Source organism: Gymnodraco acuticeps, unplaced genomic scaffold (assembly GCF_902827175.1).
Source record: "Gymnodraco acuticeps unplaced genomic scaffold, fGymAcu1.1, whole genome shotgun sequence".
In the NCBI taxonomy this organism is placed as follows: domain Eukaryota; kingdom Metazoa; phylum Chordata; class Actinopteri; order Perciformes; family Bathydraconidae; genus Gymnodraco; species Gymnodraco acuticeps.
Genome location: NW_022991403.1, coordinates 114224 through 138256, shown reverse-complemented (window position 1 = coordinate 138256; position 24033 = coordinate 114224). Strand labels below are relative to the sequence as shown.

The window sequence follows — 24033 nt, the reverse complement described above, 5'->3', positions numbered from 1 at the left end:
ATGTTAAGGATTAAATGACTTAATCAATGTTTTATTATCAAAAAACACAATTTCAACAACATACAACAATAATGCTGTCTTTGATTACAACATATATAAAACACATACATGTGTTCCTGTAAACAAATGGAGGAAGTTCTATCCTTTAGCTGTGTAAATGATTCACAAGCGGGTTCATTTAACTGCTCCAATGAACTAGTGTTTGTTTTCATAATACGTTAGAACAATGTTTTTTTGGAGAATAACATACCTATTGGAAGTTTCAATCCATTTTCAAATTTAACAAAGATTTTAAAACATCTGTGATAAAGAGCAACAACAAAAATGATTTTCAAAAGTAAATGTGATCATTTTGAATCTAACATTAAACTTTTCAAACGACTATACTTCAATATAGCATCTTTAGTATCATGTGCAATAATGACCAACAGTAGGGTAATTCTCTTCTTACTTTGACTGTTAGCATTGAATATACTATATAAATAATGTACATACATACTGTAAACACTGTGTCTTCACTTGGTGTCACATTTGTTTCAGAGTCGGTTCTATGCTATGATTCAGTCTCCCTGTTCAGTCTGGGGAATCGAATGATGATTATTTTCCTGATTAAGTCTTGATCAGTTCTTGTTTCTGAAGTGCATTGATTGACAGAGGAAAGTGAGCTAACTCATGTAAAAATGCTAGGACCACTGGTCGTTAAGAGTTCTTGTTTTTTTTACATTCAACTAAGCTGTTTCTCTTTCAAACCACTCTAGTATAACATCTTTGTTCTCGCTGACCCACTGGATGTTGACTGCAGTTTGCTCAATGGCCTGGTACGCCACCCTGGAAGCTGGACCCAGATCATAATCCTTCACAAAACGCTCCAGCTTTGTGTGTGTATGTATACACACACACACACACACACACACACACACACACACACACACACACACACACACACACACACACACACACACACACACACACACACACACACACACACACACACACACACACACACACACACACACACACACACACACACACACACACACACACACACACACACACACACACACACACACACACACACACACACACACACAGTAATGTTAGGTTAGGCAAAACATGTCTGACCACCATGGTTTTATCTTGCTTGATGATAATTCAATGAAAAGTACAACCACATTGCTTTGTTAACCAGGTACACATAGAAGGCCAAATCTGACATTTCATCTTTCTATGTTCCAAACTCAATAATGAGCAACACTTGCACACTTTTCTTCATCACCATAAACACACACACCGTTTTTATAGGTCTATAATCACCTACAAATAGGGATTGTTGTGTTATCTTAGAATGAGCCTTTAGTATAAAAATAAGGATCAAGTCCGTTTTACGGAGTTCAACTTGTTGCATGGCCATGTTCCTACATTAGCCCTGGCTCTAGAGAAGGCCTCTTTTTGTTTCACGTTACCTTTGTCAGCTCTAGATTTTCTACACACTTGGAAAAGGAGCTGTTAGTAAAGGATGGGTTTTCAGTTGGTTGCATTCTGAAACATCACCACTAGACGTCACTAAATCCTTTACACTGGACCTAATTCAAAGCAGAATAAGTTGAATATAGTTTGATTAAAAATGGGATTGACCAAAAGTGAAGAACAGGTAATGAAGGATGAACATGAAACCAGCGCAACAGTGTGGCTCACTGATGTATTTAACAACAATGGAGCTCTATGGAACAGAAGAAGAAGAGATATCAGGCTGTATAAATACTTATTAGTGGTGGTTTTCAACTTTTCATGAAATATTTTGGTAATAAAAAAATATAAAAAATAACCAGCCTTCACCTTAAAGGTGGGGTAGGTACGTTTCAGAAACCGGCTCGAGTGCACTAAAATTTGAAAGTACACAGCCGAAAAGAATCCGCCCCTTCCTTCAGACTTCCTTACAGAGCACCTCCTCCAACACACATGACGTCAGCAGACTGGTGAAAGTGGCCGCCTGTTGCTGGCGAGTCATTGAAGTACTGCTGCAATGCACGCCCAATGACGGCACGCCCAATGAGGGCACGAGATACATTTGTGCGTGCACGAGATGGAAGGCTGACAGACAGGGCGGCAATCCAATCCGTTTAGCCGGCCCGGCTAAACGGATTAGTTGTTCTTTTTACAGTATTACGGCTTCCACAGATGACATTTTTTAATGGATTTTTTGTCAAAGCACTTCAGATATTCATTGCTATCGGATGTTAAGAGCATTCCATGGAATATAACAAAAAGTGTATCTCGAGCCGGTTTCTGAAACTTACCTACCCCACCTTTAAATGATACAAAAAAATCATCTTAATGAGAATAAATGACATTGTAAGAGATCTGAGGTTTTGGCTCACAGATAAACTAACTTGCCGTCATCCATTAACTGACGATGACAACGATACATCTGATAAGTTGTAGGGTGTATCCACTCATTTGTTGAATATGAATCAGTTAGCGGTGCGTGACTGGAGAGAGGAGTTCCCACTTGATGGCATTGCATGACAGTATTATCAATTTCGTAATAATGATTAGACATCCATAAATTACCTCTTCCAGTTCGAACTGGGTGGAGAACCTGCCGGTCACTTCCTCGATCAGCGTGACTGGATCCCTGGAAGCAGAGACAGGGTGGACAAAATATCAGCAATTACACTGAACACAAATATAAATGCAACACTTTTGTTTTTGCTCCCATTTTTCATGAGATGAACTCAAAGATCTAAAATATTTTCTATATACACAAAATAACCATTTCTCTCAAATATTGTTCACAAATCTGAACAAATCTGTGATAGTGAGCACTTCTCCTTTGCCGAGATAATCCATCCCACCTCACAGGTGTAGCATATCAAGATGCTGATTAGACAGCATGATTATTGCACAGGTGTGCCTTAGGCTGGCCACAATAAAAGGACACTCTGAAATGTTCAGTTTTATCACACAGCACAATGCCACAGATGTCGCAAGTTTTAAGGGAGCGTGCAATTGGCATGCTGACAGCAGGAATGTCCACCAGAGCTGTTGCCCGTGAATTGAATGTTCATTTCTCTACCATAAGCCGTCTCCAAAGGCGTTTCAGAGAATTTGGCAGTACATCCAACCGGCCTCACAACCGCAGACCACGTGTAACCACACCAGCCCAGGACCTCCACATCCAGCATGTTCACCTCCAAGATCGTCTGAGACCAGCCACTCGGACAGCTGCTGCAACAATCGGTTTGCATAACCAAAGAATTTCTGCACAAACTGTCAGAAACCATCTCAGGGAAGTTCATCTGCATGCTCGTCGTCCTCATCGGAGTCTCGACCTGACTCCGGTTCGTCGTTGTCACCGACTTGAGTGGGAAAATGCTCACATTCGATGGCGTCTGGCACGTTGGAGAGGTGTTCTCTTCACGGATGAATCCCAGTTTTCACTGTTCAGGGCAGATGGCAGACAGCGTGTGTGGCGTCGTGTGGGTGAGCGGTTTTCTGATGTCAATGTTGTGAATCGAGTGGCCCATGGTGGTGGTGGGGTTATGGTATGGGCAGGCGTATGTTATGGACGACGAACACAGGTGCATTTTATTGATGGCATTGTGAATGCACAGAGATACCGTGACGAGATCCTGAGGCCCATTGTTGTGCCATTCATCCACGACCATCACCTCATGTTGCAGCATGATAATGCACGGCCCCATGTTGCAAGGTTCTGTAGACAATTCCTGGAGGCTGAAAACATCCCAGTTCTTGCATGGCCAGCATACTCACCGGACATGTCCCCCATTCAGGCCCGGTTCTACGGGGGTGCATAAGGGTGCATTGCACCCTCAGTTGAGTCGTTATGCACCCTCATTTGAAAAATGAAAAGTGAAAAAAATAAATAATTAAAAGTGAAAAATATGACATATATAATAATAATAAGAAGAAGAATTTATTTGAAATAAAATAAATTGTAATTGTGGTTAAATAACATTGTCTGCTGCATTTATTTGGTCAATTTAAACGGTAAGTAACGTTATTATTAGGGCTCTCAGTCGATTAAAATAGTTAATCGCGATTAATCGCACATTTTTGATCTGTTCTAAATGTACCTTAGAGGAATATTTGTGAAGTTTTTAATACTCTTATCAACATATGAGTGGACAAATATGCTTTATGCTAATGTTTATTATCATTTGAACAATGACAAATATTCTCATGAATATTAAACACAACAACTTCTGAACATTACAAATATTCGCCTCAATTCAACCTGGAACCTCTCTCATTCAATAATACAATACAAATGGTGTGTGTGTGTGTGTGTGTGTGTGTGTGTGTGTGTGTGTGTGTGTGTGTGTGTGTGTGTGTGTGTGTGTGTGTGTGTGTGTGTGTGTGTGTGTGTGTGTGTGTGTGTGTGTGTGTGTGTGTGTGTGTGTGTGTGTGTGTGTGTGAGTGATGGATCGTTGGAGCTATGTGCAACTCAAGGCATATGCTCGAACGGGAGCTGCCTGGACGCTGCAATCATGTTGCACTCTCCGTGCTGAGTGTGCTGACTTCTCGTATAATGTCCCACTGTCTGGCTTCCTGCATACAGTCAAGTGCTCGGCGCAGTTGTCGGCGAAATGTCGCTCCTCTGTTTTCATTTAAGCAGCTCCTTATATCCGTTAGCGCAGCTAGCTAGCACCAGATGCTAACAACAACAATGCACGTAAGGTCTCTCTCTCGCTCGCTCGGGCCACACATACACACACCCTCCCGGTCCTCCCAATAGCCAGTCGGTGCCTGCCGGTGAGCGTGGAAGTGTGGTCTGCCACAAGCAGGCAGCAGGAGCGGGGCTGTCAGCATCAGCTTGTAGATGGTATTTTAAACCCGATGCGCTCTGAAACTACGGGGCGGCCGAGGACAAAAAATACACATGCATTAATCGCGTTAAAATAATTAGTGCCGTTATTTTTGCTTATTATGTCAGGTGTGCGTGACGTGTGCTTACACAGCAGTCAGTGATGGACATCAGAAAATGGTTAAAACAACCAGCCCTTATCGCCAGCAGTAACACTGCATCTACTGCAGGTAATAACAGTTCAGATCATGGGGACATTACGTTACCCGCGGCCACTGTTGTGGACACTAACGCGCGACTCGCCGGCAATGCCCGCCTCGCCCACGGAGGCGGAGCAGCCGTAGCCGTCTTCCTTGCCCCAAACACCGCCACCCCTCAGCGGCCCGCAAGTGCCAGAGGACCTCGGCAAAACAGAGCCTGCCCAGGTATATTTAAACAAGTTCCCAACTCGCCTGTACAGTGGGGTAAGGCGCTCATTTTGCAGCTCATGGTTTCAAAACAGAGATTGGCTGGAATATTCATGTGAAAAATATGCCGTCTTCTGCTATGCATGTAGACATTTCGGTTCAAGTACGTCAGATGCCTTCATCACAACTGGCTACTGTTGTGGAAATATTTTCCAAGGCCCATAACTTTGACCCAGTTTATCAGTTCAAACTGTCCTGACTGAGCACACACACCTCGTAACCTTGACTGCTGTGCTCTCAGTGTTCTGTCTCCCTGTTCCTGCCTGTTGGCGTCAGCTGATAGAGGTGTTATGATTTTATCTTGTTATGCAGCAGTTTGATGATGCTCTCAGAACTAGTTAAATACATGGGTCTGAGTTCTTTAGAATTGACGTGGCCACTCTACCGTGAAGTCAGAACCTCTGGCTCTTGGACTTGTGATGTGAATCTCTCCGGCCGTAACTCCAAATAAACCATCATGTGTTTGACATCAAAGCTACTGCTCCTACCGTGTCTCCTTCCTGAGTCGGTGACTCCCACTGCATTGCTACACAGAAGTTTCCCTTACAGCTACAACAACTGGCGCCATGCTCTTATAGGCTACATGATAAGGGACTGGGAAGGCACGAATCAAGCAAAGAGCACATAGATCTCTTAATGTTGCTCTCAAAGTGCACCAGATTGATGCTTTTAACTTCAATATTTAAAAAAACATCTTCTCGGGGGAGCATGCCCCCGGACCCCTCTAGAGGGTGTTAGGTCCACTCCCCACTTATAAAAATAGCACTTTACCACTGCACCCTCTCTAATCTCAGATGCACCCTGAGTCATTTTGTTCTGGAACCGGGCCTGCACCCATTGAGCATGTTTGCGATGCTCTGGATCGGCGTATACGACAGCGTGTTCCAGTTCCTGCCAATATCCAGCAACTTGGCACAGCCATTGAAGAGGAGTGGACCAACATTCCACAGGCCACAATCAACAAGCTGATCAACTATATGCCAAGGAGATGTGTTGCACTGCGTGAGGCAAATGGTGGTCACACCAGATACTGACTGGTTTTCGGACCCCCCCAGACCCCCCCAATAAAGCAAAACTGCACGTTTCAGAGTGGCCTTTTATGTGCAATAATCATGCTGTCGGTGTGGTATCACAGATTTTTTCAGATTTGTGAACAATATTTGAGAGAAATGGTTATTTTGTGTATATAGAAAATGTTTTAGATCTTTGAGTTCATCTCATGAAAAATGGGAGCAAAAACAAAAGTGTTGCATTTATATTTTTGTTCAGTGTATCTTCCATGTAGTGCAACGCAGTTCAACAACACCACAAACCCCTTGCAGACTCTAAAATGGGCAAAAGTCAACACATATCTCAAACAGTTTCTGCAATAATCATGGCCTCAAAGAAGGTGGACTTTACTGCAGGAGTGTTGTATGAGACTGCATTGGTTTAAGCTGCCTAATACACTTTTTTTTATTGTAAAACAGTATGAAGAAGTCCGAGACCATTCTGGTAATTTGATTTAGCTCATCTGAGGTGTCCCTGTTTGCTCATGAAATGAAACCTTGTATGTCTGTTGTGTGTGTAAACTTTGATACCAATTTATTTTTCGCTTCCTGGTAACGGCACACGCAGTGGGGACTTTATGAAGGAGAGATAATGATAAGCACTGATTAAATAACAAGACCTTTGTACTTAATGACATCTGAAGAAGATTGATATAAGCCACTGTTTATTATATTTTGTTCTTTTATGGCACTGCTTCTTTATTTAAGTGACTCGCCCGCTTGTCACTTCAGTGTCCAGAGACCTCTGTGATGAGGAGCCCATCAGCAGAACGTCCATAAAGACAACACAGACAACAACAACCTCGTCTTTAACTGGCAGCTCATGGCCTGAGAGCAGGTCTGAGAAGATAAGCCCATGAGCAAGCCAATACTGTGTTTAGGGTTAGACTGATAGAGGAGTTGTGGGGCTGATACTGCTCTTTAAACTACCACTGAGTCAGTGCTATGAGGTGGTGGAGGTTCTTCCTTGAATCTTGTATCCATCATGTAGCTCTGTAATCAATGTTGCTAAGATGTAATGCCACAGCACAACCTGAGCCAAGTCTAGCAAAGTTAGGCTAAAAGTTTCCTAGACCCATCTCTGGATAGACACAGGCTGGTGTCAGGTCAAGTCTGTTTTCCTAACCACTTGTCCTAAATGGGAAACGTCACAGGGTGAAGGAAAGATGTGAAGGAGAATTCATTCGGACTTCAGATCTGTTTGTTGTAGTCAACTTCAGAAGAATTAGGACAAATGTTTGTGTCCGATTTCTGTCCCCATGAAAAAGTTGGATTGAGCTTTAAAGAAACCATAAGAAGAATGTCTGAGCTCCAAGTTCTCATAATCTCAACGCTGTGTTCGTTTCTCCACCCTATCATATGTTTTCGGGTTTAACCACAAGTACTTGTAATTTTCTTGCAAATCTGTCTGAATAAGAAACGGCTACATTTAAACATAGCATCAAGTATATATTGGTTAAACCCAATGCCACAATCTGTAAGCTGTTCATGACTCAGAAAAATAAAGCAATATAACCTTACCCATATCTGACATAGTTCCAGTGAGCTCTGATAAAGTTCCAGGCCAGCGCCTGCCCGGCCACATTCCTCGAGACGTAGCTTATAGAGGAAGCAACCTCCATCAGACGTATCAGCTCAGGGTCCAAAGTGTAATCCAGGTATCTGCAAGATAAGGAAGCCACTGACAAACTCTTCACTTCATAATAACAACTGTGTGTTTGGGATTCACCTTATCAAAGTCTAGCATATTGAAAGAAGGTATTATGTGCACGGTAAAAAAGCATAGGCGTCCTTTGCGCTGGGGACTCTGGGGACATGTCCCTACCACTTTTTGAACATGCACATCTTGAGAACAGTTTGTCTAGTCAAACTTGGTCGGTGTATTTCTGGTGACACAAGAAGTGCTATGTGGTTTGGCTTGTTTGCCTGAAGTAATAAGTGTCACTGCTTTATTAAAACATCTTCCCCAGACCCCCCTACAAGGGTTTGGTTTACAAAGATGACACTTTATCACAACATGTTTGCAGGTATGTGTGTCGCCGTGGAGAGCAGGTGTGTGCAAGTCTCCTAAAGAAAGACGTAGATTATTGGCTTCCTAAATATTTTCCCCCACACATATAATGGTTCCTATGACAACAGTCTGTAGCCTGACACTGTGAACCCTGTGTCTACAAATGGTAGGGAAACTAGTGTGTACAAAAAAAGGGTTGCACGCAATACAGTTTTATTTTTATCTGAAAGAAGTGTCCCAACCACTTTTCAAAACAAAGGTAAAAAGGTCACCTGCTAAGCAGCCAGATCTTCTTGGTGCAGGACAGAGCCCGCCGGAGCCGGTCCCTCTCCGAGACGTCCGAGGAGCGAAGATACAGGTCCCAGGCAAACTCCCACTCCTCCTTCCCCCCATGAGCCACAGCTTGGCAGTAGATTACAGACCGCAGGTTAGGGTGGATGCTGAATCACACACAAACACACACACACACACACACACACATTTTCATTACATCAGGACTGTCTCATTTCAACATGCCGTCTAAATGTATTAACACACTTTCATGCATGTACATGTATGTGGAAGTAGTACTCAGATCCTTTACTTAAGTAAAAGTACAAATACAATGGTCTCAAAATACTCCACTATTGATTTCAAAATTGTACTTAAGTAAAAGTACGAAAGTATTAGCATCAAGACAAAATGTACTTTTAAAGTACAAAACGTAAAAGTAGGCTTTTGCATAATTAACATGATCCATTTCCGAATGATATAAAGTACACAATAATTCAAAGTATCAAAAGTGAAATGAGTCATTATGCAGAATGGATCTTTGTCCCAGTATTATATTATTTGGTTATTATTTAAAATCTCTTAAATGTAGTGGAGTAGACGTATAAAGTAGGATTAAGGCGAGACACGGCAGGCAAAAACATCGTTTTTCATGCACTGGTCAATTTTGAGATTTTGTGCTATTTTGATTCCATAACATGTTTTCTTTCAGGCTTTTGGAAGGAAAACGTAAAAAATACACATTTAGATGTTTATTTTTAATATAGTCTGTCTATTTGCGTCTGTATATTTCTCCTAAATTCACCAAAAGTTAGCATTTTAACGTAACATAAAGTACCGCGACCGCTGTGTGCACCATGTAATCAGAGGTATCGTTGGAAAGCTCCGTCTACTGCACAATCTCATCGGATCCAAATTTGGTCATTTATTTTGTATCTGCAACCAAAAGTACAAAGGGGTCTTAAACCAAAAAACGTGATTCGTTCAGATGCGTCACGTGGTGTGCTAAAACACTTAGCTTTCCGCTGGAAAGTTTAAATCTCAAAATGGCAAAAGAACAGCAAAAAAAACGTTCACAGGGAAGACGACAACAATTGTCACTTGCATGAAGCAAGGTTATACAAAAAACAAATGACCCCGAACATGAAATACCTTCATGGAGTGCGTCGATGCGCAAGCTGTCATCAAGAGAACAGGAGGGTTTAGCTAGCGCCTCACTGCAATCTTTAAAGGTCGTTTTCAAATGAGTTTTTTCTCCTACTCTGAGTTCGAAATGTCCACTTCAGTAGCACGTTGAGACACCAAACCTTCCAGTTATATTCCTATCAATATTATGAAGGCTTTTACTGAAGGGTTTGTTCATATATCATTCATAGCCTGAATTATACAACATTGTATACCTAAAAACATGGTGACAATTGATATTTTAGGGCTGTAAAAAGTGATATCCAAAATCCCTTCTGTAAAAGCCTTATATACTAATATGACTACAAAATGAAACAAGACTTTTTAACCTGGCTTTATCCAATGTTCAGATTTGTGTTCCTGAAATGTATTAAAATATGCGCATATCTAATGAGATTATGGCTCATTTGCATATTTAAACATGCTATTTCAGAAAACTTGTAATACAAAAAACAATTGTCTTAATGTAAGTAATTAATTGGAGAAATTTCTAGCTGATATCTTTAAGTTAAAAAAAAATACCCTATTCATCTGTAGTGTCTCGCCTTAAAGGGAAATACTCAAGTAAAGTAAAACTATTTCAAAAAAGTACTTAAGTACAATACTAGAGTAAATATACTTAGTTACTTTCCACCACTGAAAAACTGAAAAGTTGACTTTAATTAAATGTATTATGTCAACAAATTGCACATTACAGTTTTAGGTTCGTTGAAAGAAATAATATTCCGTTGAACCTAATGTAAAGTCAACGTTTCAGTTTTTTCATTGTGAAGAATACACATTTATTGAAAAGTCAATGTCTCTACTTGAAAGTTGCAGCTGGTTTCCAAAATACAAAGAAAGCTAGTGTGAAGGTACAGGAGTTTTGTTTTGGCAAACCCTTTTTCAATAAGTTGGAAAAGGATTGCCATGGTCGCCAAAGTATATGATTTAAGCTTAGAGTGCATGTTAACATCCAGCCCAGAGCAACTTTAAAGATAAAAACCACAATGCAGACGGGGAACAGCAGGCACCAACAACAAACACGAAAAAAGGGATCATAACGACACCTACCTTTCTTAAATCATTGCTGGAGTGTAAAGCAACAGAACAGGATGACAGCTGTTACAGTGAGAACCTTAGAACCAACAGACCTCCAGTGTAGCATCATTTCAGAAGGTATGAAGTATAAAAGTCTAGTTGCCAGCAGTGTGAACCTGTGATGTTGAGTACCCCAAAGTTTCATGATAGAAATGTATAGTATGGGACCCCATTTGGGCAATTTGCACAATTAGCATAAATTGCATTCATTAGCCTATGCAGACAATAGCTAAAAAACGGGTCCCCTAAAACTTTACAATCAACCCAAAATTAATAAAAATCAGCCCACCAGTAAAATAGTAATAGAGTAAAAATATGGCACGTTTCTGGTAAAAACTGCCATTTTTGATCCTGAAAAATTCAGAAATGGATTCAACATTCAAAATAGTCCAAATTGGCCAAGCCAGTTTTTAACTATAGTCACCATATGCTAATTATTGCAACTGATGCTAATTGTGCAAATTGCCCAACATGCAAGTTAGCATCCGGCAGCACTACGTGTTGGGGACCTGTTTTAAATGTATTTCATAAAACGTTGGGTCACTCAATCATTCCGGGTTCACTATAGGACTATGGCAGATAGACAATAAATGTGATGTTAAAGATACGTATGCCATATTGTCCGTACTTGTTGGTGCTGTTGATTTTCATCAAGTCGGCATACATATGTTGAGCCATCTCAATGCATTCTGGGAGTTCGTTGGAACATGCCACATCTATGGCCTTTATCTGGATTTGCCTTGGAATAAAGCACAATGTCTATGTTAGAAGTGTAGATGTAATACATGATGATAAATGTAATGTAATAAGTGTTTCAAAGAAGATAGAGATGCGATTTTGCTTTGATGAAAAATGCATTTGAATTCATTCAGCTTGATATGTCATTTATTAAGGAACATTATTACGTTTAATTACAAGCACATTTCGGAGATTAGCTGAATATTTATAAATGATCAGTAGGTGTTAAATGATGATGATCCTTTAATATCTTCACGGCTTTACACTTTTCATACCAGTACTGCATATATTTTGTTTTTTTACGAGTATTTTGTCATATTATACTGTACGTAGTTGTTAGGTATATATATTATATATACATTATTTGTTGGTTGTTTTTCTGACAATGTATTTTCTTTGACTGTGTTTATGCACGCACCGACTTAAGGCAATAATGCTGTTTCTGATTCTGATGAATAAGTCCTAATAAAAAAATACAATATATATAAAACACTGTATCTTGGTAGGTTGGTCTTTGCTAATGTGCTGGAGTTTCACACACACAAAGATATTTAAAATAATGATACCAAAGAACCATCCAATCAAGTCATTTTAGTTTGTATCCGAAACATGTGATAGTGTTATATGACGCCATAAAAACCCATCTGTCCTTACTGTGAGGAGTGATCAGCTGGGACTGTGGAATTGTCTGTGTCGTTTCTGAAAGAATTGTAAAGGCCTTCAACCTGATTACGGAGGTACATCTATAGGAAGAGACACGTTTACAGCAGAGTTACAGGAACACACACAACACTTTTATGACTCATCTCTTTATGTCCTGATGCGGGAAGGACATTGACACCAATCACATCTAGTCTGTTCAATCCTGCTTCTTCATGTAATACAGTCAATTCATTTAGTGATGTTAGAAAGAATTGTTCATTTGGATTATTACAAGTTAAAATAATGTTTTAATAGTACATGCCTGCATTGGGCCATACACCTCAGATCGGTCGAACATGCGGACAAAGTACCCGAGGTTGCTGATGGTTGCTGCCCAGGGTATTAGCTCCGTCTCATTCCGAATGAAGCGCGTTAAATTTAACGCCAGAGTCACGTTGACAAGTTTGGCCCTGAGGAAAACAGAGATAACATTTGTAGGAAGAGGCAGACATTAGCTTGCCCTTATTTAAAAAAACAAAACAGGTTTGATCAGAACACACTTGGATTTGTAGCAGTGTGGTTTATCTGAATCCAAGTTATTACCTTGCCAAGTTAAATGCATCGTCAACAAGCTGCCCTCTGTTCATCAGTGGGATCCGCTGGAAGAAGAGCAACATTAGGGGCAGTTACATTTTTAGTTTATAAAGACTCCAAGTATGTAGACATCTGAAATCAAGGATATTACTATAAATGTGAAAATTCTGCATTAGATCAGGAAACAATAACTTTTTACTATTTTAAAAGTTCGATATAAAGCCTTCATTTCTTTAAATGTAAGCTATGCTCCTGTATTAGGAGTTCTGTCTAAAGATGCTTACCAATAGAGTGGTACAGTGATGGTGCATCGCTTTACAAAAAGCAATGATTTCCCCAGTGGCACACAAGTTTTGGAAACGTACACGCTTTGTTTTGCAGGTTAATGTCCAACTATTTACACCAGTTTGTGACTTTTGAAGCTTAAATGCAATCGCCAGAAGTAAAAAGCAAATGTGGGGCTCCAAATGACCTACATCACATCCCATGACTTCACGTCACCACCGCTAAGCTAAAGTCAGTCAGTTCATCCAGACTGTTATAAACTGATAAATTGCCATGACATTTTGTAGACATTCATGTTCCCCAGAGGATGATTCATATTGATTGTATTGATGCCTTAATGTTCCATCAAGACCATCAATATTTTTCACTTATTCAGCAAAATATCTTAACATCTAACAGATGAATTGGCACAGATTTGGGTACAGATATTCATGTTCCAAACAGGATGTAATGTAATAACTTTAGCTATGATATACAAATGCACAAACCCTAATCTGATGACATTGAACTCACTGGTATTGCTAGATAGAGAGTCTGGGGATCTACAAAATCATTTGAATGTATCCTCTGGGAACCATGAATGTCCCAGTGTGCTGGACCTCATGGTTTGGCTCAGTACTCACACGTGGGTCTTTCTGCAACTGAGTGATGAGGCGATCCCAGTTCTCTGGGTTGTAATTGACTCTGTAGTATCCAGTACAGTTGACGTTTGCCAGAATCCACTCTCCTTTAGTTGCAACAAATTCATCTTTCATTGCTGTTCAAAAAGCAATAACATAAAAGATCAATGGAACAGTATGAATACACATTAAAAACGATATGAAAAGTTATCTTGTGTATAAGGTCATCTTTCTCGGTCTCATCAAACTTTTACTGGATTTTACCCAATCAAGGACCATCACATAGATGATGTCTAAAGGTCCAAATAATTATTTATATTTAAAAGTTATTTTATATTTTCTGGGCCTGATGAAATACAAAAGATCTAATGTAATGGTTGTTTGTCCAAAATGCAAACAAAGTGTTAAAAATTGGGTTTCAGGAGAAAGGCTCTGTTTTACATCCTGTTACCTGACTCGCCGGGTTTCAACCAGATTAGACGAAACAAAGTTGTATATTTCATGGCTCTGATCGGGACGTGCCACGAAAGACTAAATGGACAGAAAACAAAAGACAAAAACAATTAGGATGCTCATAGTCGAGGAAAGGGTTCTTCAGTGTCTAGCTATGAAGAATTGAAAGGCAACTTAGAAAGAAGCTTTTTAAGATGACCTGTAAAAGGGTGCATGAAATCAAATCTCCTGTACAATAACCAGTTCTCTGCACTTCCAACATGCAAGAGTCCAGAGCTGTTCTGAGTATGGCCAATGCAATTTAAGAATGTGTCAGCAGGCAGTGTTATTGAACACTGCAGTCTGTTGCAGTGATTTCATGCAGGCATGGCAGACAAAAGTGATTGCTAAATAAATAACTGCATTTTGCCAACCAAAACAGCCACACACCTGAGTCTGAATGACAATTCTTCTGAGAGGGAGTAAAACATTTTTGAGTGAAGTCACTTGAAGACAAATTCATGAACTTTGGCATTTGAAAGATAGTAAATGTAAAATATTTTCTCAATTTTTGTCCAAATGGGCACTGACCACATTACTACATTTATTCACATTTTCCACCAAGAGTTTGCAAGATTCAAGTAAACAAGCAAACGAATGATAACACCATCTTAACTAGCGGGATTCCTTTGCACTGGTGTTGGATGTTGACAGAAATCCAATGTATCTAATCCATATTAGAAATATGTTATATGACATTATTTTGGCCTAAAAATAGTTATTTATTTCATTGACTTAAAAAAAAAGTTTGTGCATGTCAATGGTCTGCAAAGGTTAAAATCCCTATGTTCCCCACAGAGGGAGTTTCTCCCCCACACACTCTAAAGAATGAATGCTTAAAGGTGGGGTAGGTAAGTTTCAGAAACCGGCTCGAGATACACTTGTTGTTATATTCCATGGAATGCTCTTAACATCCCGATAGCAATGAATATCTTAAGTGCTTTGACAAAAAATCCATTAAAAAATGTCATCTGTGGAAGCCGTAATACTGTAAAAAGAACGACCAATCCGATTAGCCGGCCCGGCTAAACGGATTGGATTGCCGCCCTGTCTGTCAGCCTTCCATCTCGTGCACGCACAAATGTATCTCGTGCCCTCATTGGGCGTGCATTGCGCGTTCATGTGTGTTGGAGGAGGTGCTCTGTAAGGAAGTCTGAAGGAAGGGGCGGATTCTTTTCGGCTGTGTACTTTCAAATTTTAGTGCACTCGAGCCGGTTTCTGAAACTTACCTACCCCACCTTTAAGATGTTAATTTATTTGATTGAAAATATTAACTGATTCTTACTCAATATTCATTTATTTTGATAAGAATTTTGAAATGAACTGTATTGTTATGAGTATTATAAGAGCTTTGACCTAAATGGGTACACATTTGGCGCATACCTAGATACTGCTGAGTCATTGAACAGGAAGTGCTTCTGGAAGGCTTCTCCACTGGTAGTGTTGATGGTGATAACAGGGTAGCCGATTTGTTTAGTCCAGCTGTTCATCACCTCGGCAATATTCCTTTCGCCTGTACTCTCGTCATCTGCCTGCAACATTTATTATATGACTCATCAATGATTACTTACCAAACATTTGCATGTGGAAATACCTGATTTAATCCAACACTTTACCTTTTGTATGTATTCCCAGAGGATGTTCTGGTCTGTGTTTTTATACTTCCAGTCTGAGAGGTACCTCTAAAACAGAAACATCGAGAGATCCAGATAGAAGTTACAGTTACGTTTAAAAAGTATTATTTTCATTTTCCAAATCGCAGAAAAGACATTGCAACAGCAAAGATGTTGAAGATGATGTATGTCTACAATGTTGTAAAGTTCGTCTAACATTGTGGATTTTAAACTTGTTTCTTTGTCTTTTCACATTGCAATAAAAACCAACAACAACCAAAACCAGATGTTGGAATGTTAGACTTTAGACTAGAGCAACATAACACTTTGTCCAAATAACCTAAGCTAACTGACTTCATGACTCCAAACTCAAATAAACAATGTCAGTTAAAAAACCTGGAACATGCTAGTGCTAGTTAGCCACCATTGCTCTTAGAGCTGCTTTGGGTCTTCTCTGTACTGTGATAATTGTACCTTATCCCTTTTCCAGTATTGCACAAAACCTAGAAACTGAAACTCAAGCATGTTCTTGTGCTCATTAACGAGACAGTTTGACCCAATATCAACACTACAAGGGGTCTATGTGATTTTGAAGTTTTTATCATTTCAGTCCCCCATTTAAGGCATCGCATTTGATATTAGCTCTCCCACCCATGTTGTAAGCCATGTAATTGGACAAACTTTGGTATTACCAAAAGGATGCACAGTCCCAGAGGCAATTATAAAGACTACAGCTGTATTTCAGCCCAACTGAATGAGATTAAATGTAATTGCTTACTCCGATTGCTTTGTCGAAAACGGGCTGATCCACGAGGTCTGCCAGCATTATCAGCACAGCTGCCCCCTACAGAGTGAACACCAAATACATGTTACATGAACATACTGAAGAGACTGCTCACTGAGAAAAACAAATATATATCTTCCCTGTTTTTTCCCTGGGGATTCTGTATTTTTAGCAGTTACCTGATTGGCTCTTGGATCACTGTAGCCAGCCTGAATGCATTTCAAATGCCTCATGCCCACAAAGCATTTGATATCATTTCCTATGATTCTGGTGAAACACTGCAGTAGCAAAGCAGTGTAATGTACGTCTGAACAGATGCAAAGTCCTGGGGCTCAGCGCAAATTCAACAAACTCATGACAAAAGCATCTGTATAGTAATGAGTCATAATGAAACTTGATTCAACTAAACGGACACGTTTCATTTGATTAAATTATATGAAATCTTTTTTTGAGGTAACTCAGCAAAAAAACAGACAACTATTGTTTTCTCAAGTGAATGCATTACACTTCCTAATAGGACGTACCCACATTGACGTCACAGAGGTTCGGTCCTCGGACTGTTTTCGGTGATGTATTTAATACAAGTTGTGAGATAATTGCCTAAAAAGTGTATTCATACATTTTCTTTACATTTTTTTTATTTTAAAATTGCCAACATTCATTTTCAGAAATGCTGTGATCATGTCAGCCTCTTCTGAATGTCCACATTAATCAGTCTGAATCTCATTCAAAGATCATTTAAGCTCCTGCACTGATTTTATATAAAATCGTAGTTTAATGTTTACCACTCCAAATACAGTATCTTAAAAAGCACTTATCTACATCTGAGAAATCTAAAGTATTATGCCCCCCCATGAGCTTGATTTTGGACCGTGGTATTAATAAAATCCTTCGCCATGCTTCCTCATGCAGGGTGTATTCATTGAAATGTGCTGCCTCTACCTTACAGTAGGTTATAGTATCAAACATCTCCATGATCTGAGAAGTGGTCTGCACATCTCCCTGAGACGTGCTGAGGGGACGAGAGGAGGCCAGAGCGTCCGCCTCAAACGCAGAGTGGAGGTTGTTCAGGATATGTATATCTTTCTGGGGAAACAAGAAGAGACATGAAGAGATGGAGATGTGTTTGTCTTGTCTTATTGCATCAAGCTTTTCATGACCCTCATAATGAAGAGGTGAAGGTTTGGTCTGAACTTACTAATTTAAAGTCAGGCTCAACAGCGTCCACTGCATAGAATGTCATGTAGCTGGCAAAGCCCTCGTTCAGCCAAATATCATTCCACCATTTCATCGTCACCAGATTGCCAAACCACTGTCGACAAAAAAAAGCAATGCTAATGTCATTTTGGCATTTCTCCTTTTGACTTTTAATTATTGACAAAAGTGGATGAAGAGCAGTTTCCTCTAACCTGGTGTGCCAGTTCATGTGCAATGAGGTGAGTGATGTGTTCCTTGTCAAGCAGAGAGGACACCCCCTCCTCATAGAGCACCTCCCCCTCCTGGTACGTGATCAGCCCCAAGTTTTCCATTCCGTCGGAAATTAAGTCTGGCAGTGCAATCTGATCTGTAGGAGTCACAGAAATATGTACAAGTAATGAGATGATACATACATTTGGAATGTGTGGTTCCTTACTGGCTGTGCCCACATGAGCCAGAATATATTGTGTAAGCTTTTGTTTTTATCAGAATTGTTTAGATACCAACATTCTTTCCAAAACAAAAAAGTATCTACAACAAACATAAGTCATTTACAAACAATTAAGAAATAAATCAGCATGATCTGTTAAAAGACTGAGCACCTATCTATAAAGGCACTGAAATACATTGAGCCAGTAGTTACTTGATCATTTTTGAATTGTTTTCTTGAGAATAAAAGTTTGGATGTTGTTGGAGGATGATGATCGCCTGACGAGTGACGGAGGGTGGAACTGAGGCTGAGGATCTTTGACAGCTTTCCCATGATCTTCCAACCGATTCTTAGCACTCTTCCTTCATCCTTCTACCTGTTGACCTCTTCCTCCTTTCATCCCTTACTCCTCTCATCCCTTCATCCTATACCACAAGTCTTCCCCCTTTCACACATTGACCCCTTCATCCCTCACACCCCTCATCCTAACCCACATCCCTTCATCCCCCACACCCTTATCCTAACCCACATCCCTTCACACATTGAACTATTACTTCCTTGATCCCTACATCCCTCACACCCCTCATCCCTTCATCCCACCCCTTCCTATATATATCCAATACTATATGCATACTTTTCCAAATGTGTCATTCTAGGTACTGTCTTGGGGCCCATAATCGGCTCAAACTGAAATTCCCAGAGACAGAACCCCCACCAAGAGTCTCCCACTGCCCTGACTTCAGTACGTCCCCCCAAACCAGCCTCACAAACAACATTTGTCCCCTTCAAGCCCCCTCCCCTCCCCTACATCCATCCATTTATTCTAACCCTAACCCTCCTTCATTAAATCTTTAAATGACAAAATGTTGGGGTACGGTCCTTGCTAGTGAACCCTATAGCAAATAAGTCAAAAATGAGTAGCCTGTACTGTATACTAATATCAAATGATAAAGAAGTAGGATATAGTCTACATGTTCTTCCTGTGTAGACAAAGACTTACCTAGCTTTCTCTGTGGGTATATAATGCCAAAACGGCGCTCAAAGTAGTCGAGAATCCTTCCCGTGATATCCGCTGCATATTTAGCGTGTCCTGCTGCAGTGGCCTTAGGACGAGCGTACGTCTGTATGGGAAAACATAAAGCACGCAAGATACATATTTTGGTTTTGTACTTTTACATATTTATAATTTGAAATAATCCCAAAAGTGTGGGAGTGACATGTAAAAAACTAAGTTATTAAACCTGAAAATTATTCAGTTATTGGATACGGTTTGGTTTCATGGTTCCGAATGTTATTTTGATATGACATAACATTTTGACTCTATTCAGTACCTATGCTTAGACTGTAGTCAGTACCTATGGTTATTTGAATGAACATAATTCCCATCATATATCCAAAACCTGATCTGAAAGTGATAGAAGCAAACATCAACTCCATACCGAGAATAAAGACATATCATTTATCCTACGTCTACAGTACACATACATTGATTTTCACACGGTGATGTGAGGAGGGGGTTGGAGTAAACTCTGAAACCGTGAAGGCAAACAGGTACGTTGACATCAACGGTGTTGGCTGAAAAGCTGTGGCTTTCCAATCGTCGTCTATAATATTGGCACCGTCTGAGAGAGTAGAAACAAAGAAGACCAGTATTAGGACGATGTATTGGATCATTTTCAAGAGAAATTAAGTACTATATTATGTTTTTGGATTGTGACTGCTTGTTTTTTTACCTGTATTTATGCCATTCGCTAGAGCCGTCGTGATTCTCCTGTGGATTATTGTCACCTCGAACTCTGCCTTAAAATCTGGCTCATCGAAACAAGGGAACACTCTCCTGGCAAATGTTGGTTCCATACTGGTGGCAATAAGGAATCTACAATTACAGAGAAAGACAGTATATTGTCAGGTAAACACTGCAGGAACACTGGATACAGATAATGAGGATACAATTTGGGTATCATAAAAACCCATAATAGATTCCGTTGAATTTTAACTCCATCAAATGTGCGTATTTTAAATACTGGTGGATACAGCGTCATTGTGTGTCCTCTACGTTTGTAACAGGTAGATTGTAAGTTTGGCTCAAACCATGACAAAAGTTGATTTATTGAGAATAACTAACACATATCTGCCAATGCCAAATGCAATATCTCTAGTGGTGAGTGGAGATTGTCAAGTGATAGTGCATTGTAGCAGCACATTGAGGTGGTCTTAAAACTTTGAAGGGTGAAATATGACTCTGGCAACTGAGCAACATCCGAGTGCCCAGTACCTATTATTTGGTTTCTAATTTTAAGCATAATAGCAAGATGAAGACAAAAATGAGTTGGGGTATCCTATTTCCTTAAAGAGAACACTATAAATAAAGGGACAAACGTGTGTGTGTGTGTGTGTGTGTGTGTGTGTGCCACCATACACTACTAGCACATTATTCATGATAAATGAATCAGTTACAGAAAGTAGACAGAAAACAGCTTCATCAAAAATACATCAGTTTATTCCGTCTGTCTGAAACCACATATACTGTATATTGGTATTGTACTTAAGTACAAGTTTGGGGTACTTTTACTTCACCCGAGTATTTTTATTTTATTCTACTTGTTACTTCTACTCCTCTACATTTTAGAAGCCATAATGAACTTTGATACATTTATTTGACAGCCTTAGTTATTTTTTATTTGATAGATTCAGATGAATAGCTGACACTAAATATTGTTATTTTCCCTTTAGCAAAAGACCTCAGTAAATCCTCAACATCTAGATGTACTCAGATTTACTGACTCCAATCTGAAAAATCTAACTTTGAATTGTTCACAAAAAGATAGGAACATTAATGAGGAGCGTCACTTTGATTTGAATGATTATATAGATTGTGAGCACAGTGTTTCCTTCTCTCTGTTTTTTTTTATTGTATTATAAATATTATCATGAAAGTCAAGGTGTTACTCTACTGTGAAAGAGGATTAGAGTCTCATGTGAAACCATTTTGACGATCTGACCAAAACTTTTTTTTTTTTTTAAAGTTCTGAGAATTTAGACTTTTTTTCTCAGAACTTTTGGTCAGATCTCAATAACGTTCCACATGCGGCCCCAATCCTCTTCTGTACTATACTTTCCGTATTGTTTTACATATTATATTGCATATATATACTTAACATATTGCAGCCGACAACTACTGTATATACATTTGTTCTTACTTTGGATTTACTTTCTTATTTTATCTTTTTATAAGATTAGAGTATATTATTTGATCTTTCCGACAGAACAGTAAACAATGGAGTGATGATATTAGTATGGTCTCACTACATTCAGTTGAGAATGTTTTAACCTGCCAACGTTAAAGAAAACCTCCAAAATAAAAGCAAAATGATTCTTTAACCTCTTTAATGTCTCAATGTTTCTACATGTGTTGAATATAGGAGACGGCTCGAGGAGCTACTGTAAGTAATGTCAGAACAAATTATGTTTCAGTGTTGAGTAATTAGAAAATAAAAATGGATTCATTCATCAATAAGCAATGAGTTCATGATTACATTTTAGGGAAACTAAGTAAAAGAAACTGACAGACAGAAGGTCATAGACTAACACATTCGGTCTAATAACTAAATCAGAAGGAAGGGGAATTTACAACACAGAACTTTAGTGGGTGTCAGATAAAAAGGCTTAATGCTGAACATACGTTCTTTCAGTTTCTGTGAAACCGTAGCAATATAACTGAGGATTAGGGCTCTATTTAGTTCAAATCTGAATTTCTCAAAATTCTAAGAAAAAAAAGTTCTCTCTCAGAATTCAGATTTTCCTTCTCGGAATTTTGACATCTCAGAATAAAAAATAAATAACTCTTGGTCAGATCTCCATTTTTTTAAATTTACATTTGGCCCTAATCCATTTCCATATATGTGTACATCTTGAAGTCACAAAGTAAAACATAAGGGAATTTTAACATTTGGTGAATAACGGTGTCCTTGCTAAAACTTGGCAGGATGTTTTCTTAAGCAAAAAGTATCGTCAGAATAGTTTGACGCCATTATCACTAATTCTTCACACATACACTCAAAAGCTTTAAACTCTTTGTACCCACCTGTCTGTATCTGTATCATCTTCATGAGCTGGGATACCTTCTTCATATGCGCTACCATACAACCCCTCGAGACCACCTGATACTTCTCCTCTGAAAGACAGAAACAAACTGTAGTTCCCCCCCGTCTTCAAAGCATAATCCAACTCGATCTCCAGGAAGTTAGTTTGGTCTTGGTGGTTTTCCATTCTGGTAACACGGATCCCTTCATCTGTGTCTGTGCTCGACACCACTGGACCATAAACATCCAGGTTCTGGCTGTGGAGGTAGATGGAGCTTGTGCCCTGGACACAATGAAAGTAAACGGTGGTGTTTCCAGTGAAGAGCGCCGTCTGGTTGGGGCTGGTGACGTTAACCTCCTCGAGGATCTGGCTGTAGAAGCGAGGCCAGAGCAAGACCTTGTATCTCTCCGGGACGAGGTTCTTCGGAAGCCGCGTGACGGGCGGTAGACCCGTGGTGGTGGAAGGGAAAGTCGGCCGGGGCGTGGGATTCATTGTAGCGATCTGGGTTTTGTACAAAATGACCATGGTGACAATGCCTGCTATAGCGGAGGCCGTCAGGACGACGAAGGCGGCGGCGAAAGCCTTGCTGACCGAGGGGTTCTTAGACATGGTGGTCTGTCCTGAAGGTGCTTGTCAGGAAGAGATGAGTTCGATGAGTCCCTCAGCTTGAGTGCCTCTGCAGTGATCTGTTCACAAACAAGTAACCTCCTTCCCGTGAACTGGGCTTGGCCTTAGCAATTACGACTGTACTTAGATTAAGCATTAACTCGGGCATTGCCAAAGGAGCAAAGAGTAAGCGTCCGTGTGAAGAGGGCGATGTTCACTGGCCGTGTTGTAAATAATCGGTTAGATTGTGCTCTCAAACATCTGGAGGTGGTTTCTGAGATCTTGCCATTAATAAAGGGGTTAGGTAAACTTCAGGAAACACTTTCCCTAAACTGCACTCATCACACATTCCCTCACTACCATCACAATAATCACACGCCTGAGTGGAAACAATGAGCTGCTGGTGAGTAATAGTCCTTCAGAAGAAGCTTGGAATGGAAGGTCTCCAGAGTGCAGTGATGGCTCCTGGTAAAAACCGCAATGCACGGGGGCCAGATGATGGCTTCAATAAAGATACATGTCAACAGAGATCCTGACCTAGAAACGAGAAGTATGTGAAGGGAGGATAGGAGGAGGGGTTGGATAAGAGAGGAGAGAAAAGAGGAGGAGGATCTAAAGTGTTTTAGGAAATGAGCTAGAAATGCCCAACCTCAGGAGATCACGACCACCGCCTCCACAACACCCACATAATTACTCACCTCAGGAGAGGAACCATCAGAGGCTAAATGGCAACAGTGCAGGAGAAAATGGGCCCTGAGCAGGGTGCGCCGACGGATGTTTGTACTGAGAACAGATGTTCCTGTTGCAGGTTCTAGGAAATCAAACCAACCTGACCATATTGAAAGAGTAAGATGTCTCAAACAAGAGATACCATGGCAGAGACTGGAGCCAGGTGGAGGGGCATTACCTTTGTTTAGCGGCCGTAATGATGTGCATTAAATGTGACCCAAGAATAAATTCACCAGAACAAGGAAATGTTGTCTTCCAGGATATTCAATGCATCACTTCTTATTCTGCGAAACGGCCCCAGATAATGCATGTGTCAGAATGTCAGGTTCT

General features: G+C 40.0%; 1 protein-coding gene across 2 annotated transcripts; it reads right to left on the bottom strand.

Annotated features, from left to right (window-relative positions):
• Nucleotides 1-15: 15 nt before the first annotated feature.
• Nucleotides 16-23935, bottom strand: anpepa (alanyl (membrane) aminopeptidase a). Of its 2 annotated transcripts, XM_034195716.1 has the most exons (20): nucleotides 22370-23935; nucleotides 20019-20161; nucleotides 19771-19907; nucleotides 19286-19406; nucleotides 18068-18222; nucleotides 17857-17970; nucleotides 17601-17744; nucleotides 16653-16718; nucleotides 15878-15943; nucleotides 15645-15793; nucleotides 14221-14300; nucleotides 13773-13906; nucleotides 12874-12929; nucleotides 12593-12740; nucleotides 12283-12371; nucleotides 11519-11629; nucleotides 8628-8795; nucleotides 7866-8006; nucleotides 2572-2635; nucleotides 16-872 (listed from the first exon to the last, which is right to left on the bottom strand). In XM_034195716.1, exons 1-20 carry the CDS (start codon nucleotides 22975-22977, stop codon nucleotides 729-731), a joined length of 2838 nt encoding a protein of 945 aa, XP_034051607.1. In that variant the 5' UTR covers nucleotides 22978-23935; the 3' UTR covers nucleotides 16-728. The 2 variants fall into 2 exon arrangements, with proteins under 2 accessions (XP_034051607.1, XP_034051608.1); XM_034195717.1 differs by lacking the exon at nucleotides 16653-16718.
• Nucleotides 23936-24033: the final 98 nt, after the last annotated feature.